We start from the raw sequence: 20969 nt of genomic DNA, 5'->3' as shown, positions 1-20969 counted from the left end.
AACCATACGTTTAAAATGTGGTGGTAAACTGAAGGGTTAGAATAAAAATACCAAAGAAATTGATGGAGAAATCATAATGATAATGAGAGTGTGCAGCTTATGTATGTGTGTTATGCAGTAAGAAATAGGACAGTATGTGTGTATTTATGAGAGATTGGCTCAAGTATTCACAGAATCACAGAATCACTAAGGTTGGAAAAAACCTGTAAGATCATCAAGTCCAACCATCAACTAACACCACCATGCCCATTAAGCCATGTCGCACAATGCCTCGTCCACACGTTCCTTCAGTTGGTATAATCATTGCTTCAGTTTACACCAGCAAATATTCTGGCCAGTTGCATGTAAGTAGTAATGGTAAATCAAGATGAAGGTAATTCTGCAGATTACCAGCTGTTTCAAGTATTAGGTATGCTTGTAGAATACACTAAAATAAAACAGCATGACAGGAGGAAAAAGCATATTTTACAGCAAAAGTTATTAAAGAACAAATAGGTCTTTTAAAATTATTTAAAGCTGTCTCAGTAATACATAATTAGAAAAGTATTTGTCTGAAAAAATATCATCTAGGTGAAGTAGTTAGATAGTTGATTTGGAGCTGATCTAGAGAGATGATACTAATACCCCTTTTCAAACAGAGCTTTTATCCTTTTCTGTGAATTTATCTCCTATAATTAACCTTAAAATTCACTCTGAGAAGGTTTGATTCTGTCTTCATGCACCATGTTTGGGGAAGACATTTCGGTCTCAGATTTTAGCAAGGAGATCAGTAAGTTTCAATTGCAATATCCCAAACCAGTCTAGATTAAAATGTTCAATACCACAGCACTGAGAGAACTATGGAATAAGGGTGGATTTGACCTATCTTTGAGATAAGGAACAAATGTGAATCTTATGTCAGAAGCAGTGAGAGGATGTGAAAGCCCACTGAGGTCAGTGGTGTTTGTCCACAGGGAATTATCATGAGTTCAGGCTTTGTTTCTTAGTTGTATCTGTACCTGGGTTTGGGTTGTTTTTATTTTATCTGCCAGATATTCTAAATTTCAGTTTAGCAATGAGCCAAAAAGATTCTAAAATCAATAGCCAATATTTGAAATTAACCTTTTTAGCTCCCTGGAAGCAGATACTATCAGAAGACTTCGTGTGAGCTAAGCTTGCTTCCACTAAATCTAAAATAAACTTCGTTACTGAAGGACAAAATAATTTGAGTCACTGACTTTTAAGATTTTTAGTTTATATTGATATGGCATGTACTCCTCTCATTTGCTCGAACCTACACCTATTTGACAACATTTTTTTTTTTCGTTTTCAGGGGATAGGTGAGGCAGGACTTTTCTTGGGATGCTCTGTGTTCTTCGCTTTGAGAGATGCAGTAACTAGTGTGAGGAATGAAAGAGGACTGAAAAAGGCCTTTGCACTGAACAGCCCTCTGACCGCTGAACAAATACGGGCAGGCTGCGCAGATGACTTTACTGAGATGGTAATAGGAAGGTGGGGGAAGGGTCTGTTTAAGTATCTCTGGGTAGAATTGCATACTGCTTTTGGCACCCTTGAATGGTGTGGTGCCTAATGATGTCTCCAATTGGTCATGCTTTGTATGCAGCAATATCATATGGCTCCTTGTAATTGAAATGTCTGGTAACAGGTCTCACTCACACAAATTATTCCAACAAAAGCCATTCAAGTATTGTATTGGAATTTCCCTGATTTTGTATAATCTTTTTTTTTTCTTTGGAATTTACATAATTTTTACAATCCCCTCTTTCCATGAAGCCTTCTCCTTTCTTCTGTATGTCAAATCCCATAGAGGATTAAGTAGCTCCTCTTATTGATATGAAATGGATCAGCCTCCAAGCTTCTTCAGTCTCCTTCCAGGTGCTTTACCCCACTGACTTGCACTCTGGCACTGTCAGCTCATTCTGGTACTCCTTGCTATGCCCAGTACTCTTTGGGAGAAAAATAGTTAACTCAGAGCTAACAAAAGGCTACAGAAGAAAAACAAATGAGGCAATACACTTCTTATAATGCTGATCCTTTATATTCCATGTTTTCTGCAACTGTTCACTGTAGTCATGTTCCCACTGCTATTACAATTCTTTTTCTGCGTAAGTTTTTATTTAGCCTACAACATCTGTGAAGCAAGGTCCTTGCCAGCGTATAAATCCATACCGTACTCTGAACCTCTGAGGGTCTGCCATGGAAATTCTTGAGCTCTCACTCACAGATTACTCCCATAGTTTTTCTGTGGTCGTGGTGGGGCATCATTGGCCCCCAGATCAATAGGTCCATGGGCATACTGTCATCGCAGGACCTTGTGTCAGGTGAGGTCCACCAGTGCAGAGACCATGCTTCTCCTGTTTGACCTTGACCCCACTTATCACTGATCTTCCTTCCAGCCATCTTGTGTAGGTATCTCCTGCTGAGTGACTTGGAGGCACCTGATAAGGACAATATTGGGAGCTTGCCAATCAAACAATATTAACAAATCACTTTCTTCATTTCTTTCTTGTTCTTTTAGATGACAAATGATGACTCTGCTTCCTCTACTCCTTGGGCCATATCTGTGTGAATGACAAACCAGAGTGCACAAGACCTGAATGGAATGGAATGAAAAACTGATTTACTGCCCCAATACACACTAATCAACACACAGATAAATATATTTTCTCATTTTCAGAATAGAATCAGCTACCAAAAATATGCACATTACATCTTCTACCCTTATATTCCTTCTCCATTCGGTATATTCATTACAGTACTTTGCTTAAATTACTGCATTTAATTGCTAGAAATACATCTCCTGCATTTGAAGCATATATATTCAACAAGAAAGATCTGCTGAACAGCTCAGCTCAAATGCTGCAGGAGAAGAAGTAGTAAAGTTGCTTTAGATTCTTCTGGCACAGACATCTTTGTGTTAAAACCTGCAAGAAACAAGAGTTATGATTTTCTTTTGCTATGCCAGGCAAATTGCTATGGCTGACTTACATATATAGGAGATTAATTTTATCCCAAAAGTTGGAAGAGTCATTTAGTTGTAATTTCCACTGGAAGCTTTCTTTTTCTCATGGAGCATGCCAAAAGCCTCTGAACTTAATGGGAAAACTCACATGGAGTTCAGCGTGCTTTGAATAGGAGACTGAATGAACCTATCTCTGGAAAGGATTCTCAAGCAGTGCTTAATCCTGTGCTCAGGAGTATATTGAGCCATGAAAGTACAGTTAAGAACTTTCTTCCACTCTTGGCCACTCCTGTGATAAAGAAGATGGAATGATAGTAATGAGATCAAAAGATGATCTGCAAAGATCAGTCATCCGATGCTGCCTAGAGTGCAGTGGGATTAGACCACACCCAAGTAGTAGCAGCTGGAGAAAACAGGAAAACATAAAGCAGTAGTCTATTAAATGGTAACAGAAATTCTGGTGTTATTAAATTTGAAGTATGTATATATTTTTAATCTAAAATGAGACCAAGAAATTACATAGACTGTATCAAAGTTAATATATTATGAAAGCTCTGGCCACAATACTCAGATTTCGGCATCAGAATCCACAGTATTGAACTGACAGAACTTCAGCCTTTCCTCCTCCTGAAGTGCAAAGCTGAGATTTCAGTTCTGTTTGCACACACACAAATACACAAATCTCCATGGTATTTGAATTTGGGACTTTGAGCTGGGATACGTCCTAATACAGAGAAAACACTTTTTTAGTAAGTGTACAGAAGTTACCCAAAGTAGCACCTGAAAAATCGCAGCAGGTTCTTTGGTAAGAAATTAGAACTGGGAAAATAGGTAGTTTGTACATTCAATGTGTGGTTTCAGTGAACCTCTGCATCAGTTATTCCTTGCTGAGCGTGGTGATTGCTCTTCCAGTTACTCATAGGTCAGGTTGCTCCAGAGCCATGAAGACTGCCATTTGTAATGAAAATAAATGGCTGTAATTTGTTTGACATGTCAGCCTGCAGGCTCTTATTATTTCACTGCTCCTCAATTTTCCACAGACTATTTTCTCTTCTTGCCTTCCATACCTTTTATAAGTCGATACTGTATCTGTGACAGAAATCAAGTTAGTAGGTTAAACTGTTTTTGCATTGGCTATTAAGATATGAAATCTTTATTGTTTCAATTTGTTTGTCTCTCTGTAACCACTATGAGTAGGTGAAATTCAGCTGCTTAAACATAGGTGTCTAGACCATTTTAGATGTCATAAGACAGCAGAGACATAGGAGAGCACAGGACTGGAAGTTATAACCTAGTAACTGGAGGCCAGGCAGGTTTTAGCAAATCATCTGAAGTAGCACTAAAAGTTGGTTTACGCCGCTGAAGCCCCACTGGGTTTTACTTCTTTTTCTTCACTTTCTTTGTATTACTTTGGCTTTTATATATTGTAAGAAAGTTAATAAATCAAATTAAATGTGAATGCTGCTGCCATAACTAGTTTTTCTGGTTTGAAGCATCTTCTTAAGTTTCACTGCATGGGCTTGTTAATCACAGCTCACAACCCCACGTGTCGATAACAGCTGCAAAACGTGAGTAAATCCTGGGATATGCTGAAGCAGGGAGCATATAGGTCTATTGAACTGGGGGAAGGTGCATTGTCTGTTGTTCTCGTATGTACCTAGGCATCAGCACAGGTGCTGGCTAGTTCCAGACAAGTCAAATCTTGTAAAAATCATGGCCCAACCCTTGCAGGCAATGACATCTCCCCACATGCAGCGCTGAGGTGTTTGTTCTAGACTCGCACTTTTTTTTCTGCAGTGCGGATCACACATCTGCTTGTCAGTATTTCTCAGTTATTATTAACAAAGATTCCTTCCTGCCTCTTTACAAGTGGCACTGTTGTCTGATTGTCTCAGTAAAATCTATACATGTACCAAACATGGGTTGTTGGGGTTTTTTGGGGCTGAAACATATTAAGGTGTCTCCTGGCTTTTAGGTGTTTGAAAAACTGCATGGAAACATCAACAATTAAACATCCTGACAGATGAGACTGTGGCTACATGGGATATTATGAAAGAGATTTTCTTAGACTATACAAGCGTTAAAGAAGGGTTTTTTTGTTACATTTTTAATATTGTTTAAAATGTGCAGACTCAGGGGGCTAGAAAAGCAGAAAGGTTAGGGCTTCAAAGGCACTGACACGTTGGATGGCTGCTGACACATTAAGGTGCACTGTACAGAAACACCCAAACTGGAGAGGGTTGAGAACTCTTTCTACTTGTTTTCTTCATGAAAGAAGTGTTTGTATAACTATCCACCCTCAGCACTCCCATTCTGTGTGTGTGTAAGCTTAAACACCTAACAAAAATACTAGGTTCTGGTTTGGAGACCTAATACTCTGGACATTAGATATTGGACTGCCAAAATCTAGTATTGGGTCTGGTTCTTTCTTAGTCCTTTGAACCTGCATCATTGTACCTACAACACATGTGCAATACTACAGCAGTGCTGCAGTTGGCAGGACCCATTAGGGCTTTTGCCTGTAGGACCTACTGACTGACATCACTTCAGTGTTTGCATTGTGGTAGCTCTCAGGCATACTTTAGGGGATAAAACACAAAAGAAGCAGCATATCTCTGCTGAGAATAATTTTTTTTCCTTCTAATGGGGAGTGGTAAAAGATCTGGGTCTGACTGCTTTGTGCTGCAAGCCTACGCTGACTCTAAATGAAATAGAGACCTTTGCTGTAAAATGTAAAAATAGTAAATGAAACAAAAGATGTATGTACACAATGGAGACTTCTGAAAGACATATACATAAGTCCTGTTTTAAAAAAAAAAAAAAAGAGAAGGCTAGCTGTAATAAAGCATTTAAAGATTAATGACCTTGTTTCCTGTATGCGCATCCAGAGAAATGGATAAGAATCTAGAATCCCAAATCTGGATTTGGGATTTCTCTCCCTAAGAACATGGTGTGTATATATATATCTTATAATGGCACCCGCAGCAGTCAGGGTATCGAGCTGGCATGGCACAGAGATAGCCAGAAGGAAATTTTAAATGTGTATGTAGTAATAGTCTTGATTTTGCTAAAACTTGGTCACTCTGCAGGGAAAAAAATATAGATAGTTCAGGTTAGTGACAAGCTAAAATGAGAAGCATGGCTCCACAGCTTAGCATTTGACATCCCACAGAAGTGGGTAATGTTGCACGTCCTGGATTCTAGCTTCAGGCATTCCTATGTATTCTAAATTCTTCAGTTACTGGATAATATAAAAAAACCCGAGGCCTGGCAGTTGTAGCTCAAACACAGAAGTCCCCCCTCACAGATAAGTGCCTTATCTCTTAGATTACAGGGTTAGAATTAGAGGGGCTCAAATTCTTTCCAGGTTATTTCAGCTCACCACAAAAGTGTTGGGGTGGGGAGTAGGTGTAGAACGTTTGGTGCGTTAATCCCTGAGAAATGGCATACATTACACTGGCTCCTCCCCATCTATTTAATTTGATGCTCAGTCTGCAAATAAATTCTGCGGGACAAAGCAAACTCAGTTGACCTTTAAGAGCATATAGCATTTCATTGATTTTGCTTGATGTCTAAATCTTTATTTTTCAGACTTTAATGCAACAGCATGGCTTGCTCCCAACAATCAGATGAGCTTGTCTTTTACGTGAATGGCAGGAAGGTAAGTTTTTAAATGCCTTTTTTTTTTTTTTTTTTTGAACAGCAGTGCTTTAATATTTACTGTTCATATTCAGGATGCTGTTACTCTGGAGCAACAGTTTATTCATGGATAATCATCTCTTGTCTTTGATCTTCCTTATAGCATCCTGCTTTCTACCACAGTTTTTACATAGTCTGAGTGACTTTGTATCGCCCCTCATATCACAGAATTTTTTAGAATTATAATTAGTTAGCTGTTTACTAAAACCTTACACTAATATGCTCTTGAAGTTGATATAGTTGGAGTAAATACATCACTAGTAAAAGAATATGCTGCTTACTAATATTGTTTCAGTAATTAATCAAAAGAAAATAAGTAGTTAATTTTTTTCTGGTTTTGATGCCAAAAGCTCACATTTCATTTTTTAAGACATTTTGTCACCTTTTCTTACTTTGCAGGTCAAGTGAATAAGAATTCCTATTAACAAAGACATCACCCAAAATATTTTATAAGCTGAAATGAAGGAATTTTATTTCTTTGTTAAAAAACAAACAAACAAACAGACCTTGCTACAGATATTTTTCAGTTGTTTGGTCAATATTTTTAAACTCACGAGAGAGGGTACTGGCTTTTTTTTTTTACCAGGTGAATTAAGGAAAAGTAATTCCATTTTTTTCTGTCAATTATGTTTTATCTGTCATTACATACCAACTGTGCTTAAAGGCATACTCTGAAACCTTATTTCATTTTGCAGTTCCAAACAAATTCCTGAGCTGGTTTGTGTTGTCTTACACCTGGTAAATTGGAGCTTGCTGCTGATATAGCAGAACTGTTGAGAAAAGCCTGAGGTTCAGTCTCTTTTCATTCTGCAGCAATGGGTCCTAAAAAATGTTTTCAAAGTTGTTTGTATTATCTTGTCTCCAGTAAGTTGAAGCATGCCAATGATACAGCAAGATTCTTGAGACAAGGCTAAAGCAAGTCCTGCGTAAGCCCCACTCATACATGCTAAACTTCATTACATTGAAAATATACTTAGTTACATATCCTCCCTGATCTTCTTATACTAAGATTTTCCTCTGCTTTTATGCTGATGGGTCTCTGCAAATGAAAGGGTTAATATCAACTTCAAGGAGGTAAAAATACACAGAATTTTCACACACACAAGTCCATGGCTTTAAAATGAAGGAATTTCTGATTCATGCTGATAAGAATCAAGGAAAGATCTTGTCCAAAGACACTTTTCTTTCTACTCTTGTCCATCCAATGCTTACTCAGCCTCTCTTCCCTTTCAGTTCTCTGAGTAAACTATTATTTCTATTCCTTTAAAAGGACATATTTGACCAATACTGCTTGACCCATTCATTTTTTTATCTTCAGATTGTAATCAAGTGACAGGATCCTGTTGCTGAACAAACACACCACATTAATCTACAATCACTGCATTTCAACATCATAGTTAATCCTTGTGAGAAGATTATATTATATCCCTCTCTAACCCATAATCTCTTTTTTTATTTCATAATGTAGGTAATAGAGAGGCAGGCAGATCCTGAAGAATTGCTGCTGTATTATCTAAGAAAGAAGCATATCCTTTTTTTGAACTTTGCTTTTGAGTTATACAATTCTGTAAATTACTGTGACTGGGGATTAAGATGATTTGTTTCACTTTTCTTTGGGAACCAATGTAAACAGAACAATAAGTAGAAATAACACAACTCTCCTTGTATTTGTTCTTGGCAGAGCAATTCAGTGCTGTATGTGCATTGTGAGTTAGTTACATGGCTATAACATTGTAAAGTTTGAGTGTAACTCTTCTAAATACTGCCCAAATCTTCTTTACAGCTTCCCAAAGCACAAAAAACCTTGCAGTGCATTTGTGATGAAAATAGTAACTAAATAAATCAACACAGAACTACTTCCATAGTAAATAATTTATTTAGGCCCTAGTCCTTCAAAGAGTTTTGCATAAGCTTATCTTATTATCTTTATTTTCTGTCATTTGAGACTCTTCAGGTTGCTAACTGCTGTCAGGGCTCTATTGACTTCCGTGGCGGTTATCCCAGCTAAGAAGCTGCCATGCAGGTTATAAAGTTAAGCAAGTGTGTTTAGCTTTGCTGTTGAGAGCCTTCTATACAGGAAGAAAAACAACATTAATTTAAGGATTAACTGGAGAAGGGCAGTAGTAGAAAGTAATTTATTAGCTGCAGCTTTTTTATTAGCTTGCATTATGCATTGTCCAAGCACTCAGTGGAATAATTAGCAACTCTTTAACAGTCAAGCAGTGTGATATGATTAGTCATATATTGATTACCAGTGGGAATGCACCAAGTGAATAAAATTCCACTGCGTTTAAAGAAATCTAGAAACATGGGGAAATCAGATGGAAGACACCATCTAGTACCTAAGCAAAATAAATGCAAGTGCACACACCCAGTGGGAAGAGTAATAGGACTACCTATCATTCTGAAAAGGAGCTAAAATGAAAGGAAATGGTAGGTTCCACTGGACTGCAGGCCACTGCAACATCAGGAGGAGGAGGTTGTGATTTGAGGGTTGAGCCTTTATACTGAGGCACATAATGGGAGGGAGTCCTTCCATACAGAATTTAGGTGTGTGCACTTGGGTATTGTGCTCCATTTTAAGTTACTATATTCCTTGGATGTTCAGGAAGCAGCACTGGAAGCATGCTGAGATCTGCTGGTACTGTTTTGCAAATGCAAGATACAGATAATTATGTGTAAGGATTAGGAAAGTATTATGAGTAAGGCTAACAAGAAGACCTATTGCTGTATTTGTTCAACCCATTCCACTTACAGGGTCCTGTTTTCAGTCTTTTGGGAATTTACCAGGTATTGACTGTAAAGACTGAAAAACTCTGTATTGGAAGTCTGCCTCACTCATTTCTCTCTCTGTCCTGACCCTTCTCATCTCTTTATGTGCTCCAGGACAAGAGCAAATGGCCTCAGTTGCACCAGGGGAGGTTTAGACTGGATATTAGGAAAACTTCTTCACTGAAAGGGTTGTCAGACATTGGAACAGGCTGCCCAGGGAGGTGGTTGAGTCACCATCCCTGGAGGTATTTAAAAGACATGTGGATGATGCGCTTAGGGACATGGTTTAGTGGTGGACTTGGCAGTGTTAGGTTAACGGTTGGACTTGATGATCTTACAGGTCTTTTCCAACCTAAACAATTCTAAGATTCTATGATTGTATTTTCATCTATCTTGTACACATTTTCTTTTCTCTGGAGCTATCTAGTCAGAATAGCCCTCCAATTGCACATAAAACAAGGGAGACTTAGAAGAATATAAAGAAAAATAACTTCTGAATGTTGTAATTTTTTTTCTTTAACGGTGTCCTTTGCAGTCCGTCTCTCAGGTACAAAATATGGCTGTGGAGTAGGAGGCTGTGGTGCCTGCACTGTGATGATATCCACATATGATCCAGTTTCCAAGCAGATACAGTATCCTTGCAATGATATTTGGAAATAGTAATTTAGTGTTTTGAGAAAACTGACATTCACTAGGAAGTATTTGGTTTCTTTCCATTTAGATGGATTTGGGGGAGTTCTGGTACATGTTTATAAGCCTTACCTATAGACTTGCTCTACAAAGGTGATTACAGGGTTGGCCTCACTGTCACACAGTAACAGCAATTTAGATCCTCTCTCTTCAAGCTTTGAAAAAAAACAAAGCAAAACAAAACAAAAACCCAACACCAACTCCCCCCAGTTTTCTGGGGAAATTGTGTTTTTGTGTTCTTTATGATTTGAGATTTCAGCAGCCCTTTTGTCATCTGACTCTTGTGCTTATTTGAGGATATGTCACTGTTAATAAGTCTTCACTAGATGTTTCATGTAATCGTTAATAAAATCTCCATGGACTTCAGCAATAGACACATTACATAGTAATTGTACAGTTTTGCCCACAGCCAAGTTAGGAGTTCTACTTTCTTTCTCTCCCTGGCTCTTGAAACTTTGTTCCATTAGAAATGCTGTGCCTGACTTCATCACATCTGGCTCTAGACTTTGGGTTTCAACAAAATATGTAGTACTGGTTTTCTTTTTTTTTTTTTTTAACTTAACCTTCCACTTCTTTAATTAGAAAAGCTTATCACTTAGTGCCTAAGTCCCAGCTGTAGGAGCAGGATGCACAGTCTCATGGTCCAAGTGCAGGATTTCGTACGCTTGCATATCCTTTCCCCCATGTCTTTCTGCTCTATCTGCGCATTCCTAGATTAGCTGGAGTATATATCCTTTCCGTCTTCCTCCCTGGACCCATATGACAAACCTTTTTAACACCACAGTTCTTCTTCACACCTCAAAGACATCATCCTGCCAACTCCTGCCTTCTCCCCATATGCTCACTGCACGGTGCTGCCGTCACTACTGTGGAAGGGGTTGGAAGCATAAAAACCAGGATTCATCCAATTCAGGTGAGAGTAAGCTGGACTGTATAGGGCTGCAAGATAATGAAATTTTCCTGTCCTATGTCTGTAATGAAGCTGGGATCTGTGAGAAGGTGCTGTGAGTCTATGCAATGTAGAGTCTCTGAAGGGATTCTAGAAACTCTGAATTTTGTCTGATCTTTTTAGATGAACAGGTGTTTTTAGGAATTAATACAGCAATTTCTGGGTTGTAATTGGCCCTGTATGGGGCATGGAAGGAGCTCCTCCTAATGTACTACCATGCAAGGAGCACATCACAATCTCCACAACACAGGACTATCCAACTGTATGCCATGTAGGATACCAGCTTTCAGAAGGGGATGGGGTAGAACAAAGAGCATCATTTTCATTTAGACACCAGCATGGCATCTGACCATCTCATTGAGGACAATGTACTGCGTATGTTGTAGTAAAGAATGGGTGACTCCGGGTGGCAACCAGACTGACAAGTATTAAATGAGACACATTTTCTCTGTGTGCCAGAGACCTCCCTGGGATTAGGTTGGCTCTTTAATTCCTCCATGCTGGCTTGTCCCTGAAAAGCACAGTCTGACCACATAGATTTAAGAATGTTTTCTAAACATCCTCTTTTTTCTCAATATTATTTTTGCAAGGGCCTGGACTCTGGGACTGATCTGTGCTGAATCTCTGGTTGAGGAGATGTTCTGTGTTCTGTCCTTCATGGCTAGAAATACATAACATAAGATTGATGTCTAAACCGAAAATCTTGGGTCTTATTCTGTTCTCATATAAAGGAATTAGGATCATGAGGGTCTAAACTGGAGCGAGTATTATCCTTTAACTAGGTGATTGCTCTGAGCATTTTCATCATGAATGGTCATATGGGGATAGTCAAAATGCTGCTAGTGGCCTACAGCTAGTAGATGACATACCTGAAGATGGCTATTCAAAAAGTCAGTGAAGCCATATCCTGGATTCAAGGCCTGTTGTTCTGTTTTGTTCTAGGAAAGGCTGGCCAAATGCAATGGCTCCCAGTGTGGCTTCTGCACCCCTGGAATGGTGATGTCCATATATGCTTTACTGAGAAACCATGCGGAACCTTCCATGGAGCAGATAATTTCTGCTCTGGATGGTAGGTTTCAGACAGTATATTGTAAAAAGTATAATAAAGGGGTAAATGTTTGATTGCCAAGGTCATAAGTATGATTTGACTCAAAGAGCAATAGATGATGTTCCAAAGTGGTATTTTGTCATAGCCGTGGTGGTTTAAGGACATCTCAAAATCATAAAAAGGTGGTTCACACTGGAGACTTCAAATGGGATACACAGTGGCATTTAGCACTGGCTAAATATTTCTGAAAATCCCTGCATTTAGGACAGCATGTTTTTATAGCCCTCCTACACCAGCAGTCTCAATATAGTGCAATATGAGTACAGTGTTATATACAGTGAAAAAGTAGGTTCTGTTTTGTCTGCAGTGTAAGTACTCACCTACCAGTAATATGAAGTCCCTAATACAGATTGCAGTTACAGGGGAAATAGATTATATGACGTTTTAGCCCACTGAAATATTGATTGCTTTTCAAGCAAGATTTACTACAATAGGTGAAGTAACTTCAACTCACTTTCTAGTCCCAAGTTTGCTAACACTCCTATAGCTCCCAAAATAATTGACTCCTCCCACCAGAATATTCTGACTTCATAAGGGAAATGCCAGAAACTCCAGTAGAGATTTTACTACTGCTATTAATTGTATATGAAAACTGCGATAGTGATGGATGGCAGTAGATTTTTGATTGGATTATAAAACCCAAAGACTGTAGTGGTAGTAGTAATCATAGTATTTACTTTTGGATGCTTTTCATAATTTGATTTTTTACATACATTCGTAAAAATAATTCTTATTATTATTAGAAATGGCCTTTAAACTAATAAATTTTAATCATAGATCATAATGACAAAGTAATATTTCTTATTTTTACAGATGTGATTTTGCCCATTTGAGAGCAGGGACATAAATATCAGCATTTCATATCTACAGGTTTGATGCCAGACCATTCCCAATTATGCCGGTGCTCCCAAACATTGTTCTGATTATCACATGTTTTTTTCAGGTAATTTGTGCCGTTGCACAGGCTACAGGCCAATTATAGACAGCTACACATCTTTTGCTAGGGTAGGTCAATATTTTCAAATGTGTTTCTTATTTTGGGACAGTTGGTGGTATCTGAAAAGGCTGAGCCTCCTTGAAGTACCTAGCTGGAATCTAGCTTCATTTGGAAATTCTTTTTGGTTGAGCCTTTGGAAAATCTAGCTCTTTTCATTTTTAAATGTGCTGGGCACTTACAGCTGCCACTGACTTTAGGTTTACATGTACCCTTTCAATGCACTTAAGAATCCTTTGTGCCAGTTCCAATGACTTGATCCTGGCACCACTGAAGTAATTTTGAGTTTTTTCCATTTACTTTATGGATACTTGGGTACTCAAAGGGAACTCTCTCCTAGGGGCCTTAAGAGGTCTCCTGGAGCAACTTCAAGTGACTGAAAAAATCTGCTTTGGAACAGGAAGAATCAAAATATTAATTTACAAATAAATCACAAAGCTGCTTCATTGCTTTTATAGAGTAGGATATGATTTCTTTAGGAGCCAACATGTTGCCGACTCAGAGAAACCAGACAATGTTGCTTGGGTCAGGAAGAATGTGTGTGTTCATCTTCTACAGAACGTCAGGTAAGTTACATTAGATTTTTTTTCATTATCTCCTGTTGGCATTACAAAATTTGTAGAAAAGGGCCATCTTGAACTGTGGCAGCAGCTACTTTTGTGTCCTTGGGCATTTAGCCCAGACTGAACTCCGTGCTCTGTGCTCTGGGTGCTGCAGAAAGGTAGCACAAGCATATCTGCATTGCTGTGTAGTCAGAATGCAGACAGGTTTGATCTATTTAGTGACATTTTCCAGTGACAGTGTGGATCTCAGTATTAAACATTGAAGTCTACTTTGTTTTGTGAGGAAGAAAACTGTTGATCAGAAACACCTTTCTTAAAAAATCTGGTCTTGATGTGAAGTTGAACTCCCTTAACAGAAGTTCTGCAGCCATCAGCATGGCTTGTTTCTGAGTGCTTGAGACACCAACTCTGAATTTCTGAAGATGAAACAAAGCTATTTGTGTGCAATGTCAGTTTGTACTTGTAAAGCTTTTCATAAGTGTTACTGTATGGTAGTGACTGAAAGATCTTCAGGGAAGAAGTGTCTCATTCTTCTGCATTCTATAGTAATTGATAGATATATTGGTATTGATTCTAAATGCACATTGTTTTATTCTGACTCTACATACGCACATTCTAAAATCATGTCACCTCATTTGTGTTTCTTCTGGCAAAGGTTCCACAATTATTATGTATAAGGTTACACATGGGAACTCTAGTACACATAAGGCCTTCAGAAAGGTCCTCCATTCCCTATGTGCATCTCAGAACTTGTTGTCTTTATCCACCTGCAAGAAGAGGCTAGAGTGCCCTAATATGACTCCATCTTGCTTCATGATGAGGAATTGAACTCCTTGGATAAATTTCCTCTGACACAAAAACTTTAAGGAGCCTCTAAAGTAAGATGTCTTTGGTGATTGGAGGAAAATTTGTTTTTACAGTGAAAAGCCTTAGAGCCACAGGAGTGTGACTGGATGTGTGTGTGTGTTTGTATATGTGTGTATTGTCTCTGCCCCTTTAAGAACTCAAAATTGTTGTCCAGCTGCTGCCAAGGTTGTCTGAAGCATGAACCTGGCAATGCAGCAGTTGCCAGTTACAAAACAGCACTTACTTTGGGTGCTCTCTTATTTAGCTTTCACTGATTTTCATTCCTCATAGTTGCTTTCATCCAAGTTAAATAGCTGGTGCCTAATTACTGTGAAGATCAAGGGAGAGCCAGAATTTTTTGCCATGTCATCAATGGAGTCTGTCAGTAGACTAGGTCATCCACAGCCAGATCTTATAGTTACCATGGCTGCGATCTGTTAAGAGTGCCCAGAGATAGTGACTGTTTGGGGAAGGGATAAGAGACTTCAGACTAGGATATGTTGATCTCTTTTTGTATTCAATATACTTGAGACCTGTTTTGCTACCTGGTCTGATAAGATTTTTGATTCTGAAAATGTATCAGTGAGGCAGAAAAAACGAACCAGTTCTGGTAACACAGCATATCCAGAGTCGTCTTTCAGGTAAGTTCCCAGAAGCTCAGAAAATGCGTAGCCTCACAAGAGGCCTCAGCAGAAAAAAGACATCTATAAACAAGTAGCAAAAGCTATTTTTTATAGTGTGTTGTCAGCATTCAGTTCTCACAGTGCTTATGCAAGGGTGGAGAGGCTCTCCTTAAGCAAAAAAGAAGTCTTTCTCATTGGATGGACTGCTACATTGTTTGTTGTCATGTCAAACTCTCTCTGTCAGAAAGCTCCTTAACAGGTACAGTTTATGAAAAGAACGTAACTATACATGCAGCACTGCATTTTCCCACAGTAGACATTTCACCCAATGTGGCTGCTACACGTTTGCTATAACCAGTTTCAGGAAATACTGCAAGATCTTTCTTGAGGCTAGATGTATTCCAAGCAAAGGCTTGACAGTGATTAGTATGATAGTCTTCTGTCTTTAGAGTAGTTTGTGAATAGCTATAACAGAACTAAACATTAAAAATCAATTTGGGCATTTGAATTTTTTAATGCAACTCAACCTATAAAGTGTCAAAACTCAATGTCACCTCAGGAAAGAATCTCATCTCTTGACAAAGACTTGCAACTTACTCTGAAAATATGCATGCTCCTTTTTTTCCCCCAATTTCTTTGCAGATTCATTCAGGTCTTTGCAATCCAGAAGAATTCCCCCCTGTGGATCCAACACAGGAATTCATATTTCCTCCTGAACTAATGGTAGGCCTTATTGACTTCTGTTATCATGCAAGCATGACTGAGTTCCTGCAGATGTTGAAAACATGATGGTTTTTTTAAGCTGGAAGATCTATCCTCAGATAAACAGAAAAGATCAGTTTTAGTCAAATATGATGAGGCATTTCGATGTGGATAATCTATATGTTGTCATTATTACAAATAGCTCATATTTTCAAAATAGAAATTGTTTGCCTGTCCAGAACCAAAACTGTTTCCAGACTTTTCCCAAAAGAACTCCTTACTCAGAACCAATTCATTTTGGACCAGTTGGCCTTTTTTGTGGAATACAGTATTTTCTTTGAAAGTTCCCAAATGAGCTTCTCCATGTTTTCTGTCTTGTGATTCTCCGTTGGATTCAAGTGACCACAGGACCCATTGTTCCCTTCCAACTGGTACATAGACCCTGGCAACCTGAGACCGGACTTACACATGGGAAATGCTGGAGGTCCACAGGAAAGGCAAAGGACTTGAAGAGGAAAGAAGAAGGTTTATTGCAGTAGTTATTGGAAAGTCACAGAAGGACAGATGGAAACTTGAAAGGAGGAGGCATAAAGTGCCCATGATCCTGCAGAGAGAGGCAAGAGAAGAGAACTGTGAAAATGGTAGTGCAGGATTTACCCAGACCAGACTAAGTAGAATCCAAGCAGGCAGGTCCAGGCTGTTTTTTTAATCCTAACTCATGTTTCCACAGCTTCTTGTGAAATACCTTGTTTGCACTCCTTTTGCAAATATTTGTGGGCACTTCTTGCTGCTATTACACAACCACCTCAGAGACTCAAAAGTTCATTTGAGTTCTCAGAAAGCATGGTATGGTTCTTTGATTTGTTACTGCATTGCAGAACACTATTTGCTGCAAGGCAGTTGGCTTTGTAAACATTTGTCATAGAGTATGAATTCCTTGTTTAATGATTGCCTCTCAGTGCAGAACCCGCATAATAAGGCACAAGCTCCTTTATGAAATCATGAAGTGGAAGGCACATTTGCCTTTTTGCTACTTGACCTGCCTTTGAGAGACTCGTGCTTTAAGAATGCAAGTATTAAATGGACATTTTGCAACTCTTGTACTTGGATTAAAGATCTTGGCTAAACTGCTGCTGGCTCAAAAAGCTCTTCAGCCAGAAAGGAGGTGCTGTCATCTGTTCTGCATATACAGGCTGAGTTGCCAGGAGGAGTGAACTGCTTCTCCAGGCTATACAAGGTCTTTTACAAGATCTTGGTTGATTATGCTGAGCTTGTTTAAATCCTGTTGGAGTCTGTTTCAAGCTCTCAGTAGATTTAAACAGGTTTGGCATTAAGCTCTGTGTTTAGAAATTAAACCTGCCTGGTGAATATGCTTTAAGTGTCTGGAGTACTGGAAAAAAGCATGTGAAATGCAGCTGTGAAGATATCTAGGCAGTAATACTTAGTGACAGCTTCTTCTATGGCAGGAGGGGTGCCCACACCACTAAGATTATGACTGGTTCCCCAGACACATAGCTCCTTTGTCATGTTTCAGGCATGTCTTTTACCTAGAAGGCCGGTCCATAATTGCAACAGTTCTGGCTTGTCCACTGGTCTGTTCATTGCATTGTCTGCAAAGACAGGTGTTTCTCAGTGATTGCTTTTGCATATTTTGAAACCATGATTCTACATGGCACTTGTTAAATATGAAAAGAACATATACGGTATTCTTAGGGGAAAAAAAGGATATATTTAGTCTTGTAAGAGAGGAGGTGCCTGAAAAACACTTTGATTAAATAGAAATGTAAATACCAATCAACCATCCCAAGGAGACAATATTTCTGAAAAGATTAGTCCTTGCAGACAAATGGGAAAGTAGGTACTTTAATTTTCAAAAACATTTTACATATTGTAGAAACTAATCTGGGTCTAGTGCAGTAGATACAAGACACTCAGCAAATGGGGATGCAATGATCCTCCCTGACTAAGAGAATACAGTTCTTATATTCTGTCATATATGCAGTGAGATTTTGGCATCCTGATTTCCCACAAAGTCTGGTCGCATTGCTTTATTGTTTACATCATATACAAAGGGTGTCTTTCAGAATCATCAGAGCAGGAGAAAGGAAAACATAAGGCTAATCTTCTTCTACCACTCATTTAGTGTGTCTCTTACCAAGTCATTTAGTTGGTTCTTCTCTCAGTTTCTCAAGCAATAATATAGTTAGGATAAAAGCTCAGCATTGTACAGCACTTCAGGAACCTCAGATGAAAAGCCCCATTAATGTCTCACATATCATGACAGTCTCCTAGTTATCAATATGGTGATTTATATTGACAGTAGTCAAAAGTACCAAATCTTTGTCCTTTCCACCACAGAGAATGGCTCAAGAGCAGCAAAGAACAACTCTGATTTTCCATGGCAAGAGAACAACATGGATTTCTCCTGCTAGCCTGAAGGAGCTTCTGGAGCTAAAAGCCAAGTATCCAAAGGCACCCCTGGTTGTGGGGAACACCAGTGTGGGTATGGAAGGACAAAAGATCTTTTGACACAGGTGTTACATTATGCAGTAGGCGCATAATCTTGCATTTTATCTTCTGGGGATCCTCAATGCATTCTCTCACTGCAATAATTGTGCTTCAATATTTAGGCCAATGTAATTTCCTCTGAGTTTTTGCAGCATGTCAATAACTAGATTAGGACTAATATCACCATCACCTGAGCCCAGGACTTGTGCTGCCTAACTTCTCCCAGTAACCTCAGAGAGACAATTTGTGTGAATAAGGAAGGACTCACTCATGCTGATGAGAGCTAAACACTTCACATCCACGTTAGCTTGAGCATCACAAAATCACAGAATCACAGAATGAATGACAGGAGTTGGAAGGGACCTCTGGCAATCATCTAGTCCAACCCTGCCGCCAAAGCAGGTTCACCTGGAGCAGATTGCACAGGAATGAGTCCAGGCGAGTTTTGAGTATCTCCAGAGAAGGAGACTCCACAACCTCTCTGGGCAGCCTGTTCCAGTGCTCTGCCACCCTCAGAGTAAAGAAGTTCCTTCTCATGTTACAAAATAAATAATGCCCATTAAAAGAGCACAGTAACCCCGTATGCCATGGTATCCAGGCACTGGCTAGTTTCTGCACATTATGGATATTGGTTTTTTTACTTTTATAAATTGTTAGTATACTTTTTTTTTGAGGGAGTAATCAGTCAGGAGGAATTTGGTAAGAATATTTCCTTCACTGTTGGGACAGTAAAGGCACAGATCAAAAGAGAACCCTTTGGGTCTTCTAGTTATCTGTACATTGCCCAGTAAAGGACATGGTGTTTGTTTAGTAATATACCCCCATGATGCAGTACTTGGCAAAGGACCAAATCTTAAGTCTAAAAACTTCAAGTCCCTTCACATCAAGGGAAAGATCTCTCTTGTCATCGGATCAGGCTCTAAAACATTTACTGCACAGTGAAGAGGACTACCATAGAAAGCCTGAGGTTTACAATAGAGAGAGGTCATGAGATAATCTAGTTACTACATGTAAAAACAAGTTTGGGAATAGTTTTTTTTAAAGACATTGCACAAGAAGAGAAGAAGGGTATTATGTAGCTTATATAAAAATGTGAAGTGAGTAGCTAGAAACATGATGAAGCAGGTGTGGAATTGTGTATAGCTCTGACATGAGAAGTGAAATCTGAATGTGATATAGAAAAGGACCAGAAACCAGTCCAGAGGAACAAGGAGCAAGAGTCAGGAAAGAGAATATTGGACTTTGGACTTCAGATCAGCCTTTGGACTGCAAAAGAAGCAGATGAAGTGGACCTAGTAAAAGCAGTAAAATGTGATATTCCAGATACTGCACAACAAAAAAACTTAAGACTTTGAAACTACTTAATTACAATGTTTTTGAACTTTTCAGTGTCCATGTCAAGGAATACAGTTAATTCTTTAATCAGATCTCCAATCATACTATCGTACTTTGCCTTTCAGGACTCAAAAAAAATCACCATGCTGTCTATCATCCAATCATTCTCCATCCTGTTAGGATTACAGAAATGCATGTTGTGAGTAGCACAAATGATGGTAAGTCTCCACGTTACCTCTACTGATGGTACAAACAGTGCTGACTGAATTAACCTGGGGTTTGTATTTTGAAACAGAAGCAATAAGAACTGTTGACTGTTGTTGGTGCGGAATGGTTTGGATTTTTTCTCTCTGTAGCAGTCATTTCACTAAGCTTTTTAACCAGTATGTCAGCTCACCTATGGTCTGGAGATGATGGATGGCAACAGACAATCTATAAAACTGTTCTACAAAAATATATTTGTTCAAATCTCAAATTTCTGCAGACAGCAAACATAGGGGAAGGCCCTAAGCCTTATTTTTTTATGTTTTCACTGGTCATGAGCCTTTGTATCATGACCATTGATCTAACAGAGTCCGCAGAACATTGATTGGGCTAGAGCTAGATTTTCAACACAAAATATTCAGACATAAAATTTCACAAGATTTTCTTTGGAGTAGCTGGGCAAGATTCTCAGCTAATAGAAATTATCACAGATGCAGTGACATCAAAAGGGCTGTGCTAATGTCCACCAGTCAAGAATCCAGTCTGGTAGGCACATCACCTCCATGAGTGAAGGCATTATACCTGTAGCAAAAGAATGAAATGCAGCATCTTCCCTATGGGAAATCAAGCTATTAAAAATTAGAGAAATTAACATTTTGTTACAGTTGCCTCTTTCTCTCCTTATGTTATCCTAGCTCCATGATTTACAGCAGCTACTGAATTGTAAATATTTTCAAATTATTATGCTAATATCAGTGCAACTCTGCATTTAAGCAGATCCATCGATAAAAGATTACTTTAGAACATAGCCCCTTTGTTGAGAAAAAATGCTACACAACACCTGAAGACTTCTCTGCAGGCTTACTCCAGTGTTCACTGAAGTCCATGATAGTGGCTTCTCTGATACTACTGGAAGTGTGATTGAGGGTTTGCTGCTTGGTCTGGGAAGATTCCAATAATTTGGTCATCCTTCATCCTAATGAGTCAACTGTTGTTCATGTCTTTGGGGATACA

General features: G+C 38.8%; 2 protein-coding genes across 2 annotated transcripts in view; both read left to right on the top strand.

The window, feature by feature from the left end:
• The window catches only part of LOC104251139 (aldehyde oxidase), a 44272-nt gene extending 40459 nt beyond the window's left edge, over positions 1-3813 (top strand). The window contains exons 34-35 of the mRNA XM_009812887.2: positions 1313-1480; positions 2519-3813. Of these exons, the coding sequence (XP_009811189.2) occupies positions 1313-1480; positions 2519-2569 (219 nt within the window). The 3' untranslated portion in view covers positions 2570-3813. The remainder of the gene's footprint in view (positions 1-1312; positions 1481-2518) is intronic.
• A 2756-nt stretch (positions 3814-6569) lies between these two features.
• The window catches only part of LOC104251026 (aldehyde oxidase 3), a 48887-nt gene continuing 34487 nt past the window's right edge, over positions 6570-20969 (top strand). Inside the window, exons 1-10 of the mRNA XM_059820576.1 lie at positions 6570-6623; positions 8130-8187; positions 9969-10065; positions 10928-11036; positions 12015-12141; positions 13124-13185; positions 13654-13740; positions 15849-15929; positions 18267-18411; positions 19877-19969. Of these exons, the coding sequence (XP_059676559.1) occupies positions 6570-6623; positions 8130-8187; positions 9969-10065; positions 10928-11036; positions 12015-12141; positions 13124-13185; positions 13654-13740; positions 15849-15929; positions 18267-18411; positions 19877-19969 (913 nt within the window). The remainder of the gene's footprint in view (positions 6624-8129; positions 8188-9968; positions 10066-10927; positions 11037-12014; positions 12142-13123; positions 13186-13653; positions 13741-15848; positions 15930-18266; positions 18412-19876; positions 19970-20969) is intronic.

The sequence above is a fragment of the Gavia stellata genome, chromosome 8, assembly GCF_030936135.1.
Source record: "Gavia stellata isolate bGavSte3 chromosome 8, bGavSte3.hap2, whole genome shotgun sequence".
Classification (NCBI taxonomy): Eukaryota; Metazoa; Chordata; class Aves; order Gaviiformes; family Gaviidae; genus Gavia; species Gavia stellata.
This window is presented reverse-complemented; position numbering and strand designations above follow the sequence as displayed.